At 40.7% G+C, this 21,227-nt stretch overlaps 1 protein-coding gene across 1 annotated transcript; it reads right to left on the minus strand.

Annotated features, from left to right (window-relative positions):
* Positions 1 to 363: 363 nt before the first annotated feature.
* On the minus strand, positions 364 to 18,924 carry LOC124114068 (QRFP-like peptide receptor). Its single transcript, XM_046474610.2, has 3 exons — positions 18,798 to 18,924; positions 7,853 to 8,273; positions 364 to 6,904 (listed from the first exon to the last, which is right to left on the minus strand). Exons 2-3 carry the CDS (start codon positions 8,244 to 8,246, stop codon positions 6,225 to 6,227), a joined length of 1,074 nt encoding a protein of 357 aa, XP_046330566.1. The 5' UTR covers positions 8,247 to 8,273; positions 18,798 to 18,924; the 3' UTR covers positions 364 to 6,224.
* Positions 18,925 to 21,227: the final 2,303 nt, after the last annotated feature.

Here is a 21,227-nt window from a genome sequence, read left to right on the forward strand (position 1 = left end):
ATTTCGTTAACTTAATTCAGCTAATGTTTAGCGTTATTAAAATATTTGACTCATGGGAGAAAATGTTTGGTGCATGGTGCAGCAAATATACTCCTTTGCTCAAACTTAAACTCCTTTCCAGGTTATGCAAAAACACAGATGTGAAACTAAATGTATCATGTCAAGGTTTTCATTGACACACGTACGTATATATGAATGTATTTACAGAATGATTTTAGCAATTTACCATGGTCAAGTGTAAAGACAACATTCTCAAATCCGGAAAAAGCGGATTCATATCTCTAAGCTTTTGCCTGTAAAGTAAAAACATGAGATGTATAGTTTCTTTAACATTTTATTGTAACAATAGTACAAAATGGAGCTGTCACAACGATTTATGAGTAGCAAAATTAACAATACAATTATACATCACAAGTTGTCATTGCACTCGGCATGTAATAAAAATATTTGTTCTGTCTGTTAGCGATCGACCATTTGTATTCGGGTTGGGAGGGGGGGATTCCTAGGCTAAAATAAACTGTCCTCATGATTTACCCAAAATAACGTTCACTAGACATTCTGGATGTCCTGTAAAATACATTGTTTAGTTCCTCCTTTCAGAGAAGAACATTGTAAGTCTTGAAGTGCTGAGTGAACAAATCCTCTCTCAAATAATGATGCCAGCCCCCCGAAGCCCTTCACACCAATACTGAATGGTCGGTCCCAACTTATAACCTTTGGTCGTGGAGAGACCAGTTACACTTGTATTAACATGTTGTATCTGTAAAACCGGGAATGTGTTGTACATTGAACCACAATGTACACAGTATAAAAAACAATTCGATAAAGCTTGACGTACATATATCTTGGCTAATGAACGATAGATAGTTATTTTCTGTTTCGCTTGTACACTATTTTCAATATTTGCTGTACGTGTCAATCAAATGAATGATTTCAAAGTCACAATTAAAAGTATGAATAGCCCATAAGCTATAATTCTCAAAGAAACACAACAGCAAAGCGTTTCACACTAAGACACATGTCTGCGATAACAGTGTTATTTGAGTTTTATGGAGTTGGTTATGGTTCTATTTCATAGAACTGGACCAGTTCGTTATTGACACGTTGAAAGGCACTTCTCGTAGGAACCTGTACGTTGTGTTCGGCATTTGAATCGATAAATGGATGTATTCAGTGAGTGATGGTATATGTAAGCAGAACATTCCACTGACAAGGGAATATACATGTGGGAGGAAAACTAACAATGAGTAAGTTGAGGTTAACGCAGATTTGAACAGGGTTTCCGTGTCACGGCGTGTAAGCCTAATGAGTGAGGAAACAAAAATGTGATAGATTGATATTGATGTTTACCAGTTTGGTAAAAACCCACTTGCGCGTGTTTGAAGCTGACCAACCTGGAACAAGAATCATTGTGAATTTGGGATTCAAACCATGGATAATCAGATTCTGGCACGACTGGTCAGCGAATTCAGAAGGGGATACCCTGCTTCTTACTTTGAAAATACTATATACTCTCCATATTGCATTCTTCATGTACAATTTGATATATTGCAAACTGTGCGTATGAGTGAACATGTTAACATATTTCAATATATAAATCCCTTCCTCCTCCGCGTTGATATTCACTTAAGTATCCTTGCGCGCACATTTGTCTCAACGCTCGATCCCATTTAGAAAGCTTTAATGTCTGCTTCAGGGGCAATGCATTGTACAGATCCTATTCAGTACGACAGGAAATTAGTGAGAAATGGTTAAACAGTGTCAGTGTGTTCAACTGGTGTCGATAGGACTGCTGCGAACATATAGCCTAGGGTTTATATGAACATCAACTGGTTCGGTGAGCAATAATAACCGGGTTTGTATCACATAGTGTATCATCTAGGTAATGAAATGCAAAAATGCGAAAGAACAACTCAGATTTAAGGTCCCAGATGTATGTACAAGAGGATAACATCTTACTATGTAAAACCTGAACCAAAACTATAGCCAAATGGGATAAAGTGTGACTAGAAACACAAAAAGAGAAAACTATGTATGATTTGAATGTAAAAGATCTCGGATTGGTTTACATAAAAAGGCAGTTTTTAAAAAAGATAATGTATCCGTTGGAGAAATGAAGTGATCCGAGGAAAGATGTGATATTTTCGTAAACTAAAACTCAATCATGATTATGTGCAAATTACCACGAATTTGTATATATAATCAATTTTGAAGATTATGAATCCTGACAAATCTAAACTAAGTTATGCACATATTTAAGTGGTTTGAGCTATGGGATGTAGCTTGATGCATCGATTTCTACAAAAGCTGGCAATACAACACGCCATATATACAAATAGCCCAACACTAAAAGTGAGCAAATTACACAGAAGCTGCCTGTAAAAAGGGTCTTACAACAGGTATTAGATATGAAGTTATCGTGACTGTGAACTGTTTATATGCATCACATATTTGCACTGAATGAAACAATGACTTGCATTATAGTGATAAATCCCACCGAGACAAGCGTTAAATTAATGAAACAAATCGTAACTAATATATATTACTGCTTATATTTTTTGGATGACATATTTTGAATGGAAATGGAACAAAACTTTTCTAACACTTAGCTTAACTCGACTGGGTCTTCATAGCCGTGTGGATCCTTTTCCTTTTTTTAAAACCTGTGCTGTCTGATCGTTTTGGAAAAGGGCAGCCAGTATAAGGTCACATTAACGATAAATGCGTATCTACGGCACGCTGTTTGATTATGATACGTAGCAATAACGGTAACGGTAATACCAGACACAACACTATTACATCAACAACGTGCAAGGACATTGACATGGGATATCTGGCATATTCATGAACTAAACAGAGGTGATTGACAGAGTAGTAAGGATTCGAACATTACAATAAAATCCAGTACAAAATAACACATGCATTATACGCTACTTCAAAGTACGAACGAAATCATTGTATTACCGTCTATAAACCAAGAACCTACAACATATCAGTGATACCCACAATAACTCACATATATAAAATGATATTGTCTCTTTCACAACTTCCAGCGATGGTCAGACCGCTTAATGCAAAGTTGCACTACTTACAGCGATGGTCAGACTGCTTTATGCAAAGTAGCACTACTTACAGCGATGGTCAGACTGCTTAATGCAAAGTAGCACTACTTACAGCGATGGTCAGACTGCTTAATGCAAAGTAGCACTACTTACAGCGATGGTCAGACTGGTTAATGCAAAGTAGCACTACTTACAGCGATGGTCAGCTAAATGCAAAGTAGCACTACTTACAGCGATGGTCAGACCGCTTAATGCAAAGTTGCACTACTTACAGCGATGGTCAGACTGCTTCATGCAAAGTTGCACTACATACAGCGATGGTCAGACCGCTTAATGCAAAGTAGCACTACTTACAGCGATGGTCAGACTGCTTAATGCAAAGTAACACTACTTACAGCGATGGTCAGACAGCTTAATGCAAAGTAGCACTACTTACAGCGATGGTCAGACCGCTTACTGCAAAGTTGCACTACTTACAGCGATGGTCAGACTGCTTCATGCAAAGTTGCACTACATACAGCGATGGTCAGACCGCTTAATGCAAAGTAGCTCTGCTTACAGCGATGGTCAGACCGCTTAATGCAAAGTAACACTACTTACAGCGATGGTCAGACAGCTTAATGCAAAGTAGCACTACTTACAGCGATGGTCAGACTGCTTAATGAAAAGTTGCACTACTTACCGCGATGGTCAGACTGCTTAATGAAAAGTAGCACTACTTACAGCGATGGAAATACACGCTTGCACTACTTTCTGCTATGGTCACATTGCTTTATCAAAAAGTAGCACAACTGACAGCGACGGTGAGACCTCATAATGTAAGCTTGCACTATTAACAGCGATGGTCATGCCGCTTAATGCAAAGTAGCACTACTCACAGCCATGGTCAGACTGTTTTATGCAAGCTTGCACCACTTATAGTGACGATCAAACTGCTAAATGCACCAACGGAACGTGCAACTGAAACCTCACGAAAGACAATCGCCTTACACGGAGCACAATTACACACAAATTAACCTAGTTGAAAGTTGACAAATTGACGAACAAATTTGTATTGTGAAGCTACATCATTAAAATAGAACTTGAAGTAATGATGATACCCCGATTGTTCACTGGGCCATGATTACTCATTTTGTCAAGGAAGAACCAGTCTGTCATTATGCCCAAGTAGCACTACTTAAAGTGGTGGTCTGTCCCCTTAATGCAGTAGCACTACTTACATCGAAGGTCAGACAGCACAATGCAAAGTAGCACTACTTACAGCGATGGTCAGACCGCTTAATGCAAAGTAGCACTACTTACAGCGATGGTCAGACCGCTTAATGCAAAGTAGCACTACTTACAGCGATGGTCAGACAGCACAATGCAAAGTAGCACTACTTACATCGAAGGTCAGACAGCACAATGCAAAGTATCACTACTTACAGCGATGGTCAGACCGCTTAATGCAAAGTAGCACTACTTACAGCTATGGTCAGACAGCACAATGCAAAGTATCACTACTAACAGCGATGGTCAGACCGCTTAATGCAAAGTTGCACTACTTACAGCGATGGTCAGACAGCACAATGCAAAGTAGCACTACTTACATCGAAGGTCAGACAGCACAATGCAAAGTATCACTACTTACAGCGATGGTCAGACCGCTTAATGCAAAGTAGCACTACTTACAGCGATGGTCAGACCGCTAAATGCAAAGTAGCACTACTTACAGCGATGGTCAGGCAGCACAATGCAAAGTAGCACTACTTACATCGAAGGTCAGACAGCACAATGCAAAGTATCACTACTTACAGCGATGGTCAGACCGCTTAATGGAAAGTAGCACTACTTACAGAGACGGTCGGACTGTTTTGTGCAAAGTAGCACAACTTACAGCGATGGTCAGACTGCTTAATATGAGCTTGCACTACTTACAGCGACAGTCAGACCGCTTAATGCAAAGTAGCACTGCTTACAGCGATTGTCAGACCACTTAATGTCAAGTAGCACTACTTACAGCGATGGTCAGACTGCTTAATATAAGCTTGCACTACTTACTGCGATAGTCAGACCGCTTAATTGAAAGTAGCACTACTAACAGAGACGGTCGGACTGTTTTGTGCAAAGTAGCACAACTTACAGCAATGGGCAGACCGCTTAATGGAAAGTAGCACTACTTACAGAGACGGTCGGACTGTTTTGTGCAAAGTAGCACAACTTACAGCAATGGGCAGACCGCTTAATGGAAAGTAGCACTACTTACAGAGACGGTCGGACTGTTTTGTGCAAAGTAGCACAACTTACAGCAATGGGCAGACCGCTTAATGGAAAGTAGCACTACTTACAGAGACGGTCGGACTGTTTTGTGCAAACTTGCGCAACTTACGGTGATGAACAAACCGCTTAATGCACCAACGGAACGTGCGACTGAAACCTCACGAAACCGCCTTACACGCAGCACAATTATAGTTAAATGTAAATAAATGTATTGTTAAATCATTAAAATAGAATTTGTTCTTTTATCAATGATTACTCAGTTTGTCAAGGACGAAATGTCATTATGCAAATAAACACTACTAACAGCGATGGTCAGACCGCTTAATGCAAAGGAGCACAACTGACAGCGATGTCAGACCGCTTAATAGAAGCTTGGACTACTTACTACGATGGTCAGACTGCTTAAGTACAGTAGCACAACTTAGAGCGATGGTCAAACTGTTTTGGGCAAGCTTGCACTACTTACGGTGATGATAAAACTGCTTAATGCACCAACGGAACGTGCAACTGAAACCTCATGAAAGACAACCGCCTTAAAAGCAGCACAATTGCACACAAATTAACATAGTTGAGTGTTAAAAAAGTGACGAACAAATTCGCCCTGTGCGACTACATAATTACATTGGTATTTGGTTTAATAACAATACCCCGATTTAGCAATGATTACTCATTTTGTCAAGGAAGAACTGTCTGAATACCGTTAGACAGTGGCCAACAGAGTATGGCAAGTCAAAGAAATGAGATTAATCAATTGTGATTTGATCGATTCTCCTCATATGTCAGAACGTATTATAAAAAAAACCTATTTGAACCCTTGAGACTGGAGGAAAACGTTACTGTAAGTACCATGCCATGCACACATGCATTTAGCCCAGCGTCTCTTGTTAAGAACTTCATTCCTCATTACACGTAATCTGGTGTAGGAGAACTGAGAAACATGTTGCTTCTTCTGATGTACTTCATCATACTGCGCACCTTGTCCCTAAATCGCCTGTTCAGCAGCCAATACATCACCGGATTCACTGCACTGTGCGCATGTCCGAGCCAAAGAGCAAAGGGAAGTAATCGGACCGGTTCACTTTCTTCTGCGATGTCAACACTGAGTGACGTTATGTTGTATGGAAGCCAGCAGATCATGAATATCACCACAAGTATGATGAGCATACGAGCGGCACGCTTTCTGGAGAACAGTCTCTTTGTGCTGCTGTCGGAGCTTTCCCTGCACATATCATCGCTGCAAAGAGTCTTACCGACATGCGCATAACAGATGGCCAGAGTGCCCCCTGGGATGATATAAATCATGAACAGAAGAAATACACCAAATGCCTGACGATCATAATCCTGCGGCCAGTCCTCGATGCAGAATTGCATCACAGTTAATTGTGGCATTTCCAATGTGTCAATTTTTCTTATATATAAAAGTGGTCCCATGAAAATGCCTGATACGATCCAAATAACCAAAATGATGATAAGTGCCTGTCCCGGCGATGTCACCCGATGTGCTGTTACAGGATGCTGAATCGAGATGTAACGATCGATGCTCATCGCAGTCAGCGTGAAGATACTGTTGGCCACTGCAATACCTGAAATGCGGTTTGAAACACGGTTAGAATCGATGTTGCGCTATGGTGTAAATGTTACACGCAATCTGTGCAACTGCCCACTGCGTGCATTTGGCAGGCCGTTTGCCCAATGCATGCAATGGACGGTGACGTGAGTTTTAAAATCTTATTCACAGAAGTCGAAAGGACAAAGATATTTCATAAGGATCTATTCACCTAAACGATGATCTTCGCTGAACTTTATCTATTCACACAATTGTTTTTTTCCTGCTTACAGTGAGTGAGTGAGTATGGTTGTACGCCGCTTTTAGCAATATTCCAGCAATACCACGGCGGGGGACACCAGAAATGGGCTTCACACATTGTACCCATGTCGGGAATCGAACCCGGGTCTTAGGCGTGACGGGCGAAACCACTCGGGTAACCACTAGGCTACCCGACCGCCCCCTTTTCCTGCTTACAAGCATGGGTTGGGTTATGCATAATTGCCAAACAAAACATGTAAAACAATACCAATTTCAATTGTGTGCTTTTGGCATTACCTTCCCATTGCGTGAAATGAGCAAGCTAGTTGTGCTCATAGTGTGAAATATTTGGACAATTACTTTTCATTCAAAACTATTGCCCTTTGCATGCAATGAGCAGATTATTGTTTGCACATTGCGTGCACTTGGCAAGCTGCATTGCTCGTTGCTCGCATTGGGCGAACGGCTGCCTAATGCACGCAATGAGCAATTGCACAGATTGGGCGAAAAATATATGTTTTATACTGGGCATACGAATATATATGTTTAACCTTGTTTGAGCATTCGACTACAATCTTAGTTGTTTTGACATGTATATGCAAATATGAACATGAACTGTTTTGATGTATGTCGTATAGAGCAACATTATGACATATCTAACATAAACATGGTTCCAACCAAGATACATAGATCAATAGCCTTAAAACAGTACATATGAACTTACCTTGCACGAACACTATAGCTTTACACAGAAATTCCCCGTATATCCATAATCTGTATATGATAGTCGTTATCGCCATCGGCATACAGAATAGCGTCACCATAAGGTCGGCTGCTGCTAGATTTAACAAGTAGTAGTTCTTGGCCTTCCTCACATTCTTGTCACTTGCTACAGTGCAGATGATCAGGATGTTCCCCACGAGTCCGACGAGAAAGATAGGGGCATACAGTGACAGCAGAATCACTGTTCTGTATGTCATACGAGTGTAGTAGCTGTGCTCAAAGTCATGAAGTATGTCCTCCGCCCCTGTGAAGTTGTAGGGGTATCCGAGAAACGCTGTGAAGTTCTTGGACTCCAACAGGTGCTTGTAGGAGTTATATTCTTGTTGCTGATCCATCCCGGATGCCACCGAATCGGGGAGGATCTGCAAGAAACAAACGTCAGATTTGTTATCACACAGATACACTTATACAAACGCCATCTTCCTACCCTTGCATCAGAATTCATACAAGCGTAGAAATACAAATTGCAAAATATTAAGACATTTAATTTAAAATACATTAACAGCAAACGATTTGCCAGGAACTCATCGGAATTGGCAGTGCTCACTAAATGATACCTATGTATAATTGGCCTGCGATATCAGTGGTTGTGGTGCTTCGATTATGTAGTGTACGCTGTGCCCATGTAGACGGTTCACTTATACTAGTGTGCATGAAAGGATCGTGTAACACTGCTCGGAGACTATAGGTGTATTGATTGTCCACTGACCAAGCTAATAACAATGGAAGATTCATTGCTTGGACACAATCCCATGGTCAGATGGAGATACATGTAGGACGTTGATGAACATGACCAGTAAATGACCGACATGTGACCTCAATGGCATTGATTTGGGACAACATACTGTGTGAGGTTGGTAGAGCTTTGAACAATAGAGAGGGGGACTCATAATGTATGCAGACATAATATAACTGATCACAAGAATATTTTCATGCTTATGGGATAGGTTTTGCAAACGATGACCAACGTTATCTTGATAAATCATTTGGCATTGGTGTCTTCATTCCTTGCACAATTTAAATAGGACGTATATAAATTCATCGTTCATGGATAGGATCTCGTTGACCAAATACTAAATCAGCAACATCATTGCATCACGGCTCCTGTTGGGCAATACGTTCGCCAACCTATATCCAGAAGAGACTATCTTAGATTTATAGGAGTGGCTGAGAACTCTACGCAAAACTCTTCAAAGCTGTTAGGCACCAGTTTCTATTAATAATTATGTTAATCTATTATTTATCTTAAAGCATGAACACAGTAAGTGAGTGAGAGGGATTTAAGGACGCTTTGAACAGTATCTCAGTTTTATCACAGCATGCCAGTTTGTCATGGATGCTTTAGAGAAACCCACAGCGCACACTTTGGTGAAAGTATGTCGCAGGTATGGCACATGAAGGGTCATAATCAGGGAGATTCCTGATTTCGAACCTACGATCAACAGATCCTGGGGAGACTAAGGGAAGCAACCCAACTCAGCGAATTGCAGCGCCTGAATCCCCACCTATCCCCCGTGCCCTCACAGGAACACACTTACTGCCTACGATACAAGTTCCTGTAAATGTGTCACCATACTGAAACTGGGACTGCGACATGGACCATGGTGTGTCACTATTCATAACGTGGACTGCGACATGAACCATAGTGTATCACTATTTATAACGCGGACTGCGACATGGACCATAGTGTGTCACTATTTATAACGCGGACTGCGACATGGACCATAGTGTATCACTATTCATAACGTGGACTGCGACATGGACCATAGTGTGTCACTATTCATAACGTGGACTGCGACATGGACCATAGTATGTCACTATTCATAATGTGGACTGCGACATGGACCATAGTGCGTCACTATTCATAACGTGGACTGCGACATGGACCATAGTGTGTCACTATTTATAACGTGGACTGCGACATGGACCATAGTGTGTCACTATTCAAAATGTGGACTGCGACATGGACCATAGTGTGTCACTATTCATAACGTGGACTGCGACATGGACCATAGTGTGTCACTATTCATAATGTGGACTGCGACATGGACCATAGTGCGTCACTATTCATAACGTGGACTGCGACATGGACCATAGTGTGTCACTATTTATAACGTGGACTGCGACATAGACCATAGTGTGTCACTATTCATTATGTGGACTGCGACATGGACCATAGTGTGTTACTATTCATAATGTGGACTGCGACATGGACCATAGTGTGTCACTATTCAAAACGTGGACTGCGACATGGACCATAGTATGTCACTATTTATAACGTGGACTGCGACATGGACCATAGTGTGTCACTATTCATAACGTGGACTGCGACATGGACCATAGTGTATCACTATTCATAACGTGGACTGCGACATGGACCATACTATGCCACTATTCATAATGTGAACTGCGACATGGACCATAGCGTGTCACTATTAAAAACGTGGACTGCGGCATGGACCACAGACATCCTATAAGTCGATGGTGATTATGTATTTAGCCCATAATTAGATCTTTGTGTATCGAAAGCATGATTAAAAGTGAGTGTACAGTATGTCACGTTACCTATTCTATTTGCATCTTAACGGCTGGTGATCCTATCTATCACGAACTCATTCTATTGACATTCTAAATGGCAGGGTCTCTTAATAAGATTCGTAAATCTTGTGCAATACCGTTTAGCAAATGTCAGAGGCTATTTCAGGTGCACTGAAGAGGACAGTAATGACAGCATTATGTAACGACTAAGAGGCAAAGCTGAACAGCTATTACATGGGCGTGCATGTTTACATACTATTAATAACAGGGTGTTACATCAAGCACATACTTCTATTCCTTTGTGTGTCGAACTGGATTTTAAGTATCTGATACATATAACAACCTGAACCTTATCTTTGTGCCTTTATACACCGGGAAATTAACTAAAGACACCCTGTTTTATCGACCATGTATGGCTAACTTTATGGTCTCGCTTGCATCTAGTCAGAAATATGAAGGATGAATAGAAACCACCGGGAAAATGAGGCTCTCGTATAACGATTACGCAGATAATGATGGTAATCTTCACTATTGTAATTGCGTGAATAACAGTTTAGACAGTGCTGTGGTAAACTCGAACTGGGAATCACAATAACTATAGATGTGGAAAGTTGTAATAATCTGGTATAAAAGACCATTGACCATCGCTGTCCGAAAACGTTCAGTGTAATCTCATAAAGACAATCCATAAAACCCTTAGCGACTGTAACCGCCACGTGTCTGGATGATGGTTCTTGAACATCCCCACATATTCGTTTAGCTAGTCCCTTTACATGTCAACGGTGATATGACTAGTGGGGTCCTCGGGGGGGGGGGGGGGGGGGGGGGGTTCGAGCTCATTCCCTTTAGAGGTAACTACATGAATTATGTTATTGTATAAAACGAGTAAAGCACGAACATAAATATATAAATATGAGCAATTATGATTAGGAAGGTACTCCTGGAAGCGTATTTGGAATGAGCTGTCAAAACAATCCTTCTGAGCATCCGTCACCGGGTCATCCATATGCCCACAGCAAGGAGACCGATGTCGTGACGATTCTCCATTGGAATAACACATTATCTGGCCACGAGGCATGTCTTTAGATGAAACAAAGGCTTCACAGAGCTGAAAAGGTCAAGATGATTGCTTTGTCTTTCTCTTTCTCTCGTTATAAATGTATGACTCATCTATTTATGTCCAGTACAAGTAAACATGTACGCGAACATTGGCATATATTACTAACTGCTTAATTAGGAACGTTTCATATTTGGCTTCCAATTAAAACGCAATAGGTGCACATAAATGCAATCTGTCAGAACAGTAAAACATATTACCCTATGATTATATTCCTATTCCAGAACTGTTAGAGGAGAGTGGCTTGCTCAAAAGTTGTTTGATTAGGGTTACAACATTCAAAGCCTTAGTAAAACTTTCACAAAGTTTTGTGATAGCTGATTGACAAATATGATGTCCGATGCAATTCCTTATTTTGACTTGTACCAAAGATTCCCATGTTTCTTTCAGACAAATAATTACCATGCCTTTGCATGTGTCTGTATTTGGTATCATAACTATTTGATAGGATTCATAAAACATGCGTATGAAATAGTCGGAATCGTACAACTGGAGATCATAATCAGGGCGTATCTGCGATTCGAATCCACAGTCGGCGGGTCCTGTCTCGCCATAGGGACGCGATTCTGCACAATGTCTTACACAGCATCGCTGGGCTATCTAATTGGTAAAAGAGTAAGGTTTCCATGACGTCAAAATAGTATTTTTTGTATCTATATAGTTAACATACCTTACAACATTTAACCATAACTGACAGAGTGACAGAGCGATCTACACAATGTGCAGCTTACTGAACATACATGTACATGCGTGATGGATGCCAAGGTCAAATACAGCTCTACCAACAAAGGCAAAGGGTGATTGCAAACAGACACAAGAGGCTTTCCCTGGGTTACTGGTAATGACTGCCAATGCTCAATTGTTTCTAAACTTGATCGAAAAGGGAAATTGCTTGAAAAAAATAGATAGCCTTGTCGGTGGAATGTCAGGACAATCCCGCTGAATTCTTACACTCAAGAGTTGGGCTTGAGATTGCATCACTAAAAAACCCTATTGATTCTATTCTAGAATTGTAGAACAAAGAAAAGTCAAACCCTAATGAACTTAGACAGTACCGATGGCACATAGCGAGGCCAAGAAATAGTTGATGGATCATATTATTTTTGACCTGTTGACATTTGTTGACTACATGTGTCACTGATATGATCGAGGAAACTACCTATGGCAGGTCAAGTGGCAACGTTAAGATTCCTTGACGAAGGCAAATGGCACCATCATTGATTTCCATTTCCAAGCTTATAGTACAGGGTCTTGCCAAGGGAATGTTTAAACTAATCTCTCATGTATTATACGTGTATTTAGGAACTGGCAAGGGCTGTGCAAAATGTGATGATGTCTAACTTTCTCCAGCTCTTCAATGGGTGACATTTAAATTCTCTTTGATATACTATTACCACAACTACAATGGTCAGTAGAGCCTACTTAACCGCGATGTCTCAGAATCACAAACAGAATCAAATTCCTCTTTCACGAAGCCATCAAAACAAGACATGAATATTGAATATATATTACATATTAGCCGGTAAAATATAAACTGGGCGGCAATAGAAAGTATAGGTCGAGTTCCATGATCGATAAAAAAATAACAAGAAGAGGTTTTGTTGTGAATTATAATATAATCTAGGGAGGGGTAACAAATGATTGATCAACCACAGTTTGGATGAAATTGTGCAATCACAGGTAATGTAAGCTCAAGGTAATCAATGGTGGGGTAAGAAATTTCATTTTCAAAAGTTGTCTGAAATGTCACCAAAAAATTGTCAGACACACTACAAGTTCATTGTCGACACAGTTGCCTTCAATAGCATGTATGACATGCATGCTGTGATACGCCGCCTCATCGATGACGTCAGTCTTCTGATGACGTGGACTGGAATGCAACTGGCTGCAACACTTGGTCTCTGTACTGCAGGTTTCCCTGTATACTCACCAAATCAGTCTTTTAATCTCCACTAATACCGTCCCACACCATGACACCTCCCCTGCCGAATGGATGGACCTCTCGAATACACGCCGGAGCCAAACTTTCCTCCTGCGTCGATAAACTCGTTCTCTGCCGTCATTTCGAAACAAGTTAAACCGACTTTCATCAGTAAACAGCACTCGACGCCAATTTCTCACTTGCTAGCGTCGAACCTGCCTCGCCCATCGCAGTCTCAGGCGTCGATGTTGAGCAGTCAGTACCATTCCTCGGAAAGGACGATGCGCTCGGATTCCAGCAGCACGAAGTCGTCGTAGTACTGTACGTTGGCTAATGGGATGTCCCAACGCTGTTGCTGCCGTCGCTGTTACGAATCTGTTTCGCAGGTGAATGAGCCGTATCTGCCCGTCTTCCAGTGGTGTTGTCACTCGGGGTCGTCCGGTTCTAGGCCTGTCCCGTGTCCTCCCTGTCTGCCTGTACCGTTGAATCAGCCTAGCTACTGTCAATGGTAATCAAACCTTCTGGCAATTTGGACCTGTGTTGCCCCCATTTCGGCCATACCGATAGCTCTCTCTCTCTGCTCCTGTGACAGTCGTGGCATTTCTTTTGTGTGCTTTCATCACGTGTGGTTATACAGTTCAGACGAACGCATTTATACAGCTAACATGCACGTGCAGTTTATGCCATAGGCGGGAAACCTGTTTCACCAATTTTTTTAATCACCGCAGGAGCGCCGTCAAAGGTGGCGCGATCGGGTGAGGTGTTTTTTGGTACCTGTTCCTGGGTTATCATATTCCCAATACCCACTTTCCACAAGTTATCGCCGTTTTTAGGAAAATTACAAATTGCCAACCTATACTTTCTATTGCCGCTCAGTTTATAAGTTGCAGTTATGTACATATTAGCAAGAATTGTTTTTCATTTTCATATATTTTCATCCTAACAATTTTGCTAAGTGATTGTTTGCCGAAAAGTGGTTTTGTCTTTCCCATGTTTTCAGTGTGCAGCATGAGGTTTCAATATGGTCATTCACATCAGTCGTATGTCATCAAGGTTTGTTAGCCTTGTTTTCAATCAAGGGCAACCAATGCCCTCGACTCATTCTAAATACACAAAACAGTGACATGAGGATTTTGACGTTTACATGTGACCCTGAAGACTTAGGGATTTGTCTCAAGCCCTATAGCCATGTAGACACTAGGCGTGCTTGTTGCTTCTGCTGCCAGTATTGGCGGATTTGGCCCTGGTGTCAGTGTCACCGCCGTGAACCCAGCAGGTAGTAATTAAGGAATCCCAGGTTACGGTCTTTGTTCCACATAATGGTAATCAAAGCAAATCTTTGATCAATTGTCCAAGTCTAGACAATGATGACAGGTTCAGTTCTGGGAAAGTATCAAACCTTTAACCGCGGGTAATATAATAAAATATAATATAATATATAAAGATTTGAACGCTGTTATACATTTCTTGGTTCTTTTTTTTTGGCCACGCCTTCAAATATTGATGTGCATGTGTGTAGTTTAGCTGCGTGTTGTGCTGATTAATTATATTATTATTCAGAAGCAAATCTATGACTTCGTAATCAGATAACCAGGAGCTCCCATAAATCCAAATGTTTAAATCATCTTACTTTGTCGGAAATCACGCTAATCAAAGACGTTTGGATTGTCGACGTTCTGTTGTAAAAGGTCTTCGCGATAAATACAACATCTACTAGGCATTATTTACGAGCAAAACAATTCATAATGAAATTACATTATAATAAAGCCGACGGGGTCGTTCGATATTCACGTGGCATCTATGACAAAGCTCGATAGCCTTGAAACAGATAACAATAATAATAATGGCAAAAGAAGTATAATTTTATAGTTCTGATGACGTTGAAGCCGTTGGGTACAGGTAACGCTCATTATACAACGAACATGACACACAGAAAACGTGACTTCATCAACAACGACAGTGGTGAGTCAGCACCTTCTTATCAATTGTTCAAATTAGAGATTCGCCCTCAGTATGACAGCGTAAGTCTACTGATCCGTTCAGGGTTATAGATTATACCAAAATGATTCTAATTGTATATGTTTTTTGCAATGGATAGTAATGACTATACATGAATTTTTGTGTTGCACTGCCGTTCTAAGGGGACGTCTATCCGCCTACGGAGAAGAAGTATAGGAGTGGATCTGCAGCAGAGTGAGTAGGAGTACATCTAGGCCATTATTACAATGCTGGGACAATCCCGAGTGGTCTTACACGTTAAATATTTACGTCCTCAATTTAGATATGAGTGAATGTGTTCAAATGCCGATGGATTTACGTTTTCGTGCGTCGATGCCACGTGATTCCACATCATGTCATGGATTTCTTTGACGTACAAAGGTAACGAAATCGATCTTTGATAATGTCGAAATGCCAGTTTCGTGCAACAGCCGTTCGGCAGGTCTATTTGTGGAGGCGGAATGCGAAAATGACGTCTATAAATACATTGTAGCATGTCCCAGACAATGCTGTGCAACTGGTCAATACATAGTAAACCGATAGTTTAAATCAGTGCATGAAATGACCCTCGGATGTAACAATATGGCAATTGGGGATATATAATACGGCCTTGATAAATATTCATTGGTGGGATGCATGAACATTTCTTTATCCGATACTCGTATCCGTTACGGAATCAAGACTACCATGTAATACAATCTGTAGATCTTTCTGGCTAAATTTCCAATTATGCTCTACGAGGTGTTAACAGACATATATATTATCCACGTTCTACTTACAGGTGGATGTCTCGAAATAAAATCATGAACACATTCTTGCCAATTTCCCTATTCGATACATGTAACTCTCCCACGCGTCTTAAAACGACGCTTTAATATGCATTCACCTTCAAAAGCTAATATTGTATGCTGACGTTCAACGGTAAAATCAGGTCAGCTTTTTGTATTTGTATGACTGGTTAGGTCACTGTGTATCAGCACTGCCTATTTCGTCACAAATTTAATTCAAAGTGCCAAACTGATGGAGTAGCGAGTGTTCGGTAGTCATCCTTCATACCACAATAATTGTGCATTCGTACTCTAAAGACTTTAACGTATAAGTACCTGTACAGGTATCATTAATCATGTATCGTACCTGAAATAATTAACGCATTTGCACCGGTACATGTGTACCAGTCTACTGGCTTGAAAGATCTATCACGCGGCTGCTATATTGTATATTGCGCAACCCAGATATACAGCAGAACTAAGACAGGTTTGACTTGAAATGAACTCTGAAGCTCCCGGTAGAGAATAGGTCTTCAGCAACCCATGCTTGTCGTAAGAGGCGACAATGCTTGTAAGAGGCGACTAACGGGATCGGGTGGTCAAGCTCGCTGAGTTGGTTGATGCATGTCATCGTATCTCAATTGCGTGGATAGATGCTCATGATGTCAGTCACTGGATTGTCTGGTCCAGACTCGATTATTTACAGATCGCCGTCATATAGCAGGAATATTGCTGAGTGCGGCGTTAAACAATAAACAAACAACAAACTTGAAATGGAAACCTTTCACACTTGGTGTCTGAAAACCAAAAAGTTTTTTTTATATTTTAATTCAATTCAGGCCATGTAGGGAGTACATCATTTGGTGATAAAATCTGTCTTTTGCATGTTTTTGTTAACACTGCCACCGGAGGAGCAGGATACGCTTACATTTTAGCCAACACCTAGTATCACAAATATTTCCATCAACACATGCTTATTTTATAGTCGGAATCGTGGATGGACGCTGCTTTCAGCAGAGAGTTCTTTTGATTAGGGAATCGGTTTTGTCTTTTGTTTTGGTGGAGCCTCAGTGGAGGTCAGTTGAGCCTCAGTGGAGGTCAGTGGAGCCTCAGTGGAGGTCTATACAAACAACATAACCAGTACTCATGGTCCGGTTCTATTGAAATGTGACATTTGACTAACTACATTGGGCTTGTATTTGGCTAAACAGAATTGCTAATAATGACCCTCCTCAAGATTTATGTCTTTTTATTTAACAAGCAGCTGAACGCAGACGTAACCTGAGGCTCCAGATAATGAACGTGTTAATATTTAATAACAAGTTGTTGAGCTTGATTAAATGCCGTTGAAAACATGATTTACTTCTTAATGTAACAATGTAACATGTAAATTGGCTGAGAGTAGAATGCGTCCTCCATGTTCTTCTCTGATTATGTACTGTTATTGTCCGGATTTCACCGCTTCAGACCACAGGTTTATTCACATGCCTTCCTCCAGTGCTTGTTTAATCGATACTTGGGCTGGTGCTCCGCTGACGCACATACCCAGTTATGTAGCGCCTTCATAAACAGGAAGAAACGTGACACGATCGTCGACGTTGAATGTGCAATCAATAATAACGGTAAAAATGACAAAAGTTAATGATGAGCGAGAAGATGAGCATGATGGAATGTAGAATGACACTTCATTTACATCTATGCCGCTTCTTCCCGCTTTGAGTCATGACAAAAACGTATGAATGTGACACGTGGACATGTTTAAACCATTGTAATTTTGAGAAAACTCTCAAGGATCTCTGAACAGAGAGTGTGCGACTAGCCAGGAGATATATGTTAACAAACACGTTTCCTCTCACGAAAAACGAAGTCATCACTGATTTTCAGCAATTAAATGATATAACTTTTACCGCTATTTTGCCTTTTACGCCAATGGAAACCGTTTCGGTGGATTAACGAATCTGGTTACTATCTCGCGTGGATGTTATGTACTTCAATATGGCAGGACGGTTCAAGGAGTAGAAGAAACAGATTGCTTGCAACGAAAACATTTAAAACACCCGCAAAAACATACGCATCACAATTAGCATAGAGAGGTATACATGTCAACCATGTGTTCACAATACGTCAAGCGTTTCTAATATTACAGCCACATTGTTGAAAAAGTAAGAATTGATACCAATAACTTCTTGGACTTTTTGCAATAGGACCAAATGAGATGATATAAAAACGTTTCGTGAAGTATCCGAAAACATACCAAAATCCAATTCCATTTAATGTTTTTTAACCATTCAGTCATTAATATGGATTACGGACGTACAAACTTATATAACTTCATATTGGACAAAGACATTTGGAAATGAGTTATTATATGAACAAATAGAGAGCCCACTTGAACGGATTAACGAGGTTTAAGTTTATATAGGCATGGGTATCAATATAATGAAATGAACTATCGTACATTTAACACATTCATATACGCCTGCCTGAAACTTGATCCGCGATTGATAGAAAAAGGTTTCTGAAATTTATTGATTTTTATAATTACCTGATGAGAAATCAATCACAATGCTTCAGGATGCACTCCACATCAAGGCACTTGTCTCTCAGGTAATATCACACCTGTACCAGTCTCAAGTGTGCTACCACCATTCAACATCGCAGACAAATTAACCACGAACTGATCGATGTCTTACTATCTGTTGGTTTTGTTGACGGCCGCGCATGAGCAGAGATGGTAAAATACTAGACGTTATCAATTAGCAGCATGAGAAGACCACGCCTTCTGAGAGATTTGGCCCGCACTCTGGACACGGGCTTCTTGATGTCCCTGGTGTGAACAGCTCTGTGTGGTTGCTATGTATTGACGAAAGAACCGCATCATCAACAGGTCTTGGGCTAAAATAGCAATCCCCTTGAGCTTGGCGCATCGGAATAATTTCGTTGTTCAATCTTTGGCGAATAGAATATGGGCCAAATGACATTGTGTCTGTTCAGATAATCCGTTTGATTAAGTCCAGGGTATAAGTGAACATTCCTAAGTTATCAAAGGCGAGAATAGACACTTAATTGTAACAAGCAGTAAAACATACTGATGCACTGGTAGTCAGTTTAGTTTCAGATTGAAGTTTTACAGCCTCGATCAGTTTGTTTTCTTCTTTATAAATCTTTGTGACCTACTCCGTGGTCTAGTGGTAGAGGGTCCGCCCGGAGAGCGGAAGGTCAGGGGTTCGATACCCTGCCGCGTCATACCAAAAGACGTTAAAAGATGGTACTTGTTGTTACCCTGCCTGGTGCTCGGCATGAAGGAGCTTAAACAAGGACTGGTCGGCTCGGAGTCAGTATACTGTGTCTGAGTGGGGTATTCATGTTAAACTGCGGCATGGTATATCAGTGAGCTAGCACTATAAATCGGCATCAGTCCGAACTAGTACAAGCAGCCACACACACACATGTGCATGCACGTCGCTTTATAAGTGAAAACATCTTGGACGCGACGATAAACCCCATTTCACATCACCTCTAAATCTTTGACATTAACGTGACATGTATACCCTAACCAATCACAGATTATGCAGTTGTGTGAGTTTCTGTAATTTCTGTAAATGTCATTTCAAATCGATTACTTTGTTATCGGGCGTCACATGATCACTACACAAGCAAATACGGAAAGGTGACTATGAAATACGATGCATAAATATATGGCAGGACAATACTTTCAGAAAGAAGCCCATGTGTGAAGCCCATTTGTGTCCCCCGCCGTCATATTGCTGCAATATTCCTAAAAGCGGCGTAAAACCATACTCACTCACTCACTCACTCACTGTGTAAGGAACTCGTATTGATGTGTCCAATTCCAAGAGTGTCATCATTTTGTTCTCGTTTCTGTTTACTGTGGGAGATTTATCCTATTCACTATGTAACTCAAACAGTATTATTATATTATATTATATATTATATCTGTTAATGTGAGTGAGTTTGGGTTAACGCCGCTTTTAACAGTATTCCAGTCATATCACGGCGTGTCAGCTTAATGTGGGAGGAAAGCCCCAAGTGATGCAGGTCTTAGACGTTTACCACTTCGGCGAAACCCACGAGCACGGGTATGGTGCTGACAAACCTAGAAACATAATCGGGGCGAACCTGGATTTGAACCCACAATCATAGGTTTCTGGCGTGCCCAAGGGACTTATATCTGTTAATCACCCTATACCCTTAGAGGAACGATTCTTACATCAATATATCACAGTATCCGATATGAACGGCTACTTCCAATAGCCGAACATGATGCATACAAGCTACACACGTTACGCATATTGAATATTTCAAAGATAGCATCACACCATCAGATACAGTTACATGTAAGTAGCATAAGCTTACACAGTGTTAGTGTTTTCAAGTGGGGAGGTTTTCTGAGGGGTTAGTTGGTAAGTTTGACTACTATTCTATTGTTAAACTCCAAAAAAACACATTGCCAAGACGTTCAACCTCTGTTTCAGATATATAGATGATAACGTATTGGTTGGTGAGACGTTAGACAACAAACACCTACTTTTTGTGACCTGCGGGTGCAACGGGACACGCTTTCCCTTTTCGCGATCACCTGGTGTCATCACTGATTTAATTTTTCAGCGACCCATTCCTATAATTTTTGTCATTATTTGCCGTCTGCGACCAATGGCATCGGTTTCGGCAGATAATCCAGACTCTCATATGAAGCGTTACACAGATTAAGGCAAGATATATGTACATACAGAAGAGGTACGTGTCATTTAAACTGGCTGGTTCTAAATAATTCTTTTGATAAAGGTCAATGCAATTTATAATTCTCAAGGCTTACTTTTAGTCAGATGGACTCTATATTGAGAGTAATGGTTTGTAACATCTGACTCATGCTTATAACGTCAGTTTTAGCCATTAATTCAACTGTGCCTTGTGAATGTACACAGATAGGATAATGTTATTTATAATTCTCAAA

Source organism: Haliotis rufescens, unplaced genomic scaffold (genome assembly GCF_023055435.1).
Source record: "Haliotis rufescens isolate VD_foot unplaced genomic scaffold, xgHalRufe1.0.p SCAF_1, whole genome shotgun sequence".
NCBI classification, from domain to species: Eukaryota; Metazoa; Mollusca; class Gastropoda; order Lepetellida; family Haliotidae; genus Haliotis; species Haliotis rufescens.

Bases quoted from the DNA above. Each gene is read 5' to 3' on its own strand.
- LOC124114068 (XM_046474610.2), bottom strand. From the start codon at position 8,246: ATGGATCAGCAACAAGAATATAACTCCTACAAGCACCTGTTGGAGTCC. The intron at 6,905-7,852 runs GTAAGTTCATAT...ACCGCATTTCAG, and splicing joins AGCTATAGTGTTCGTGCAAG to GTATTGCAGTGGCCAACAGT.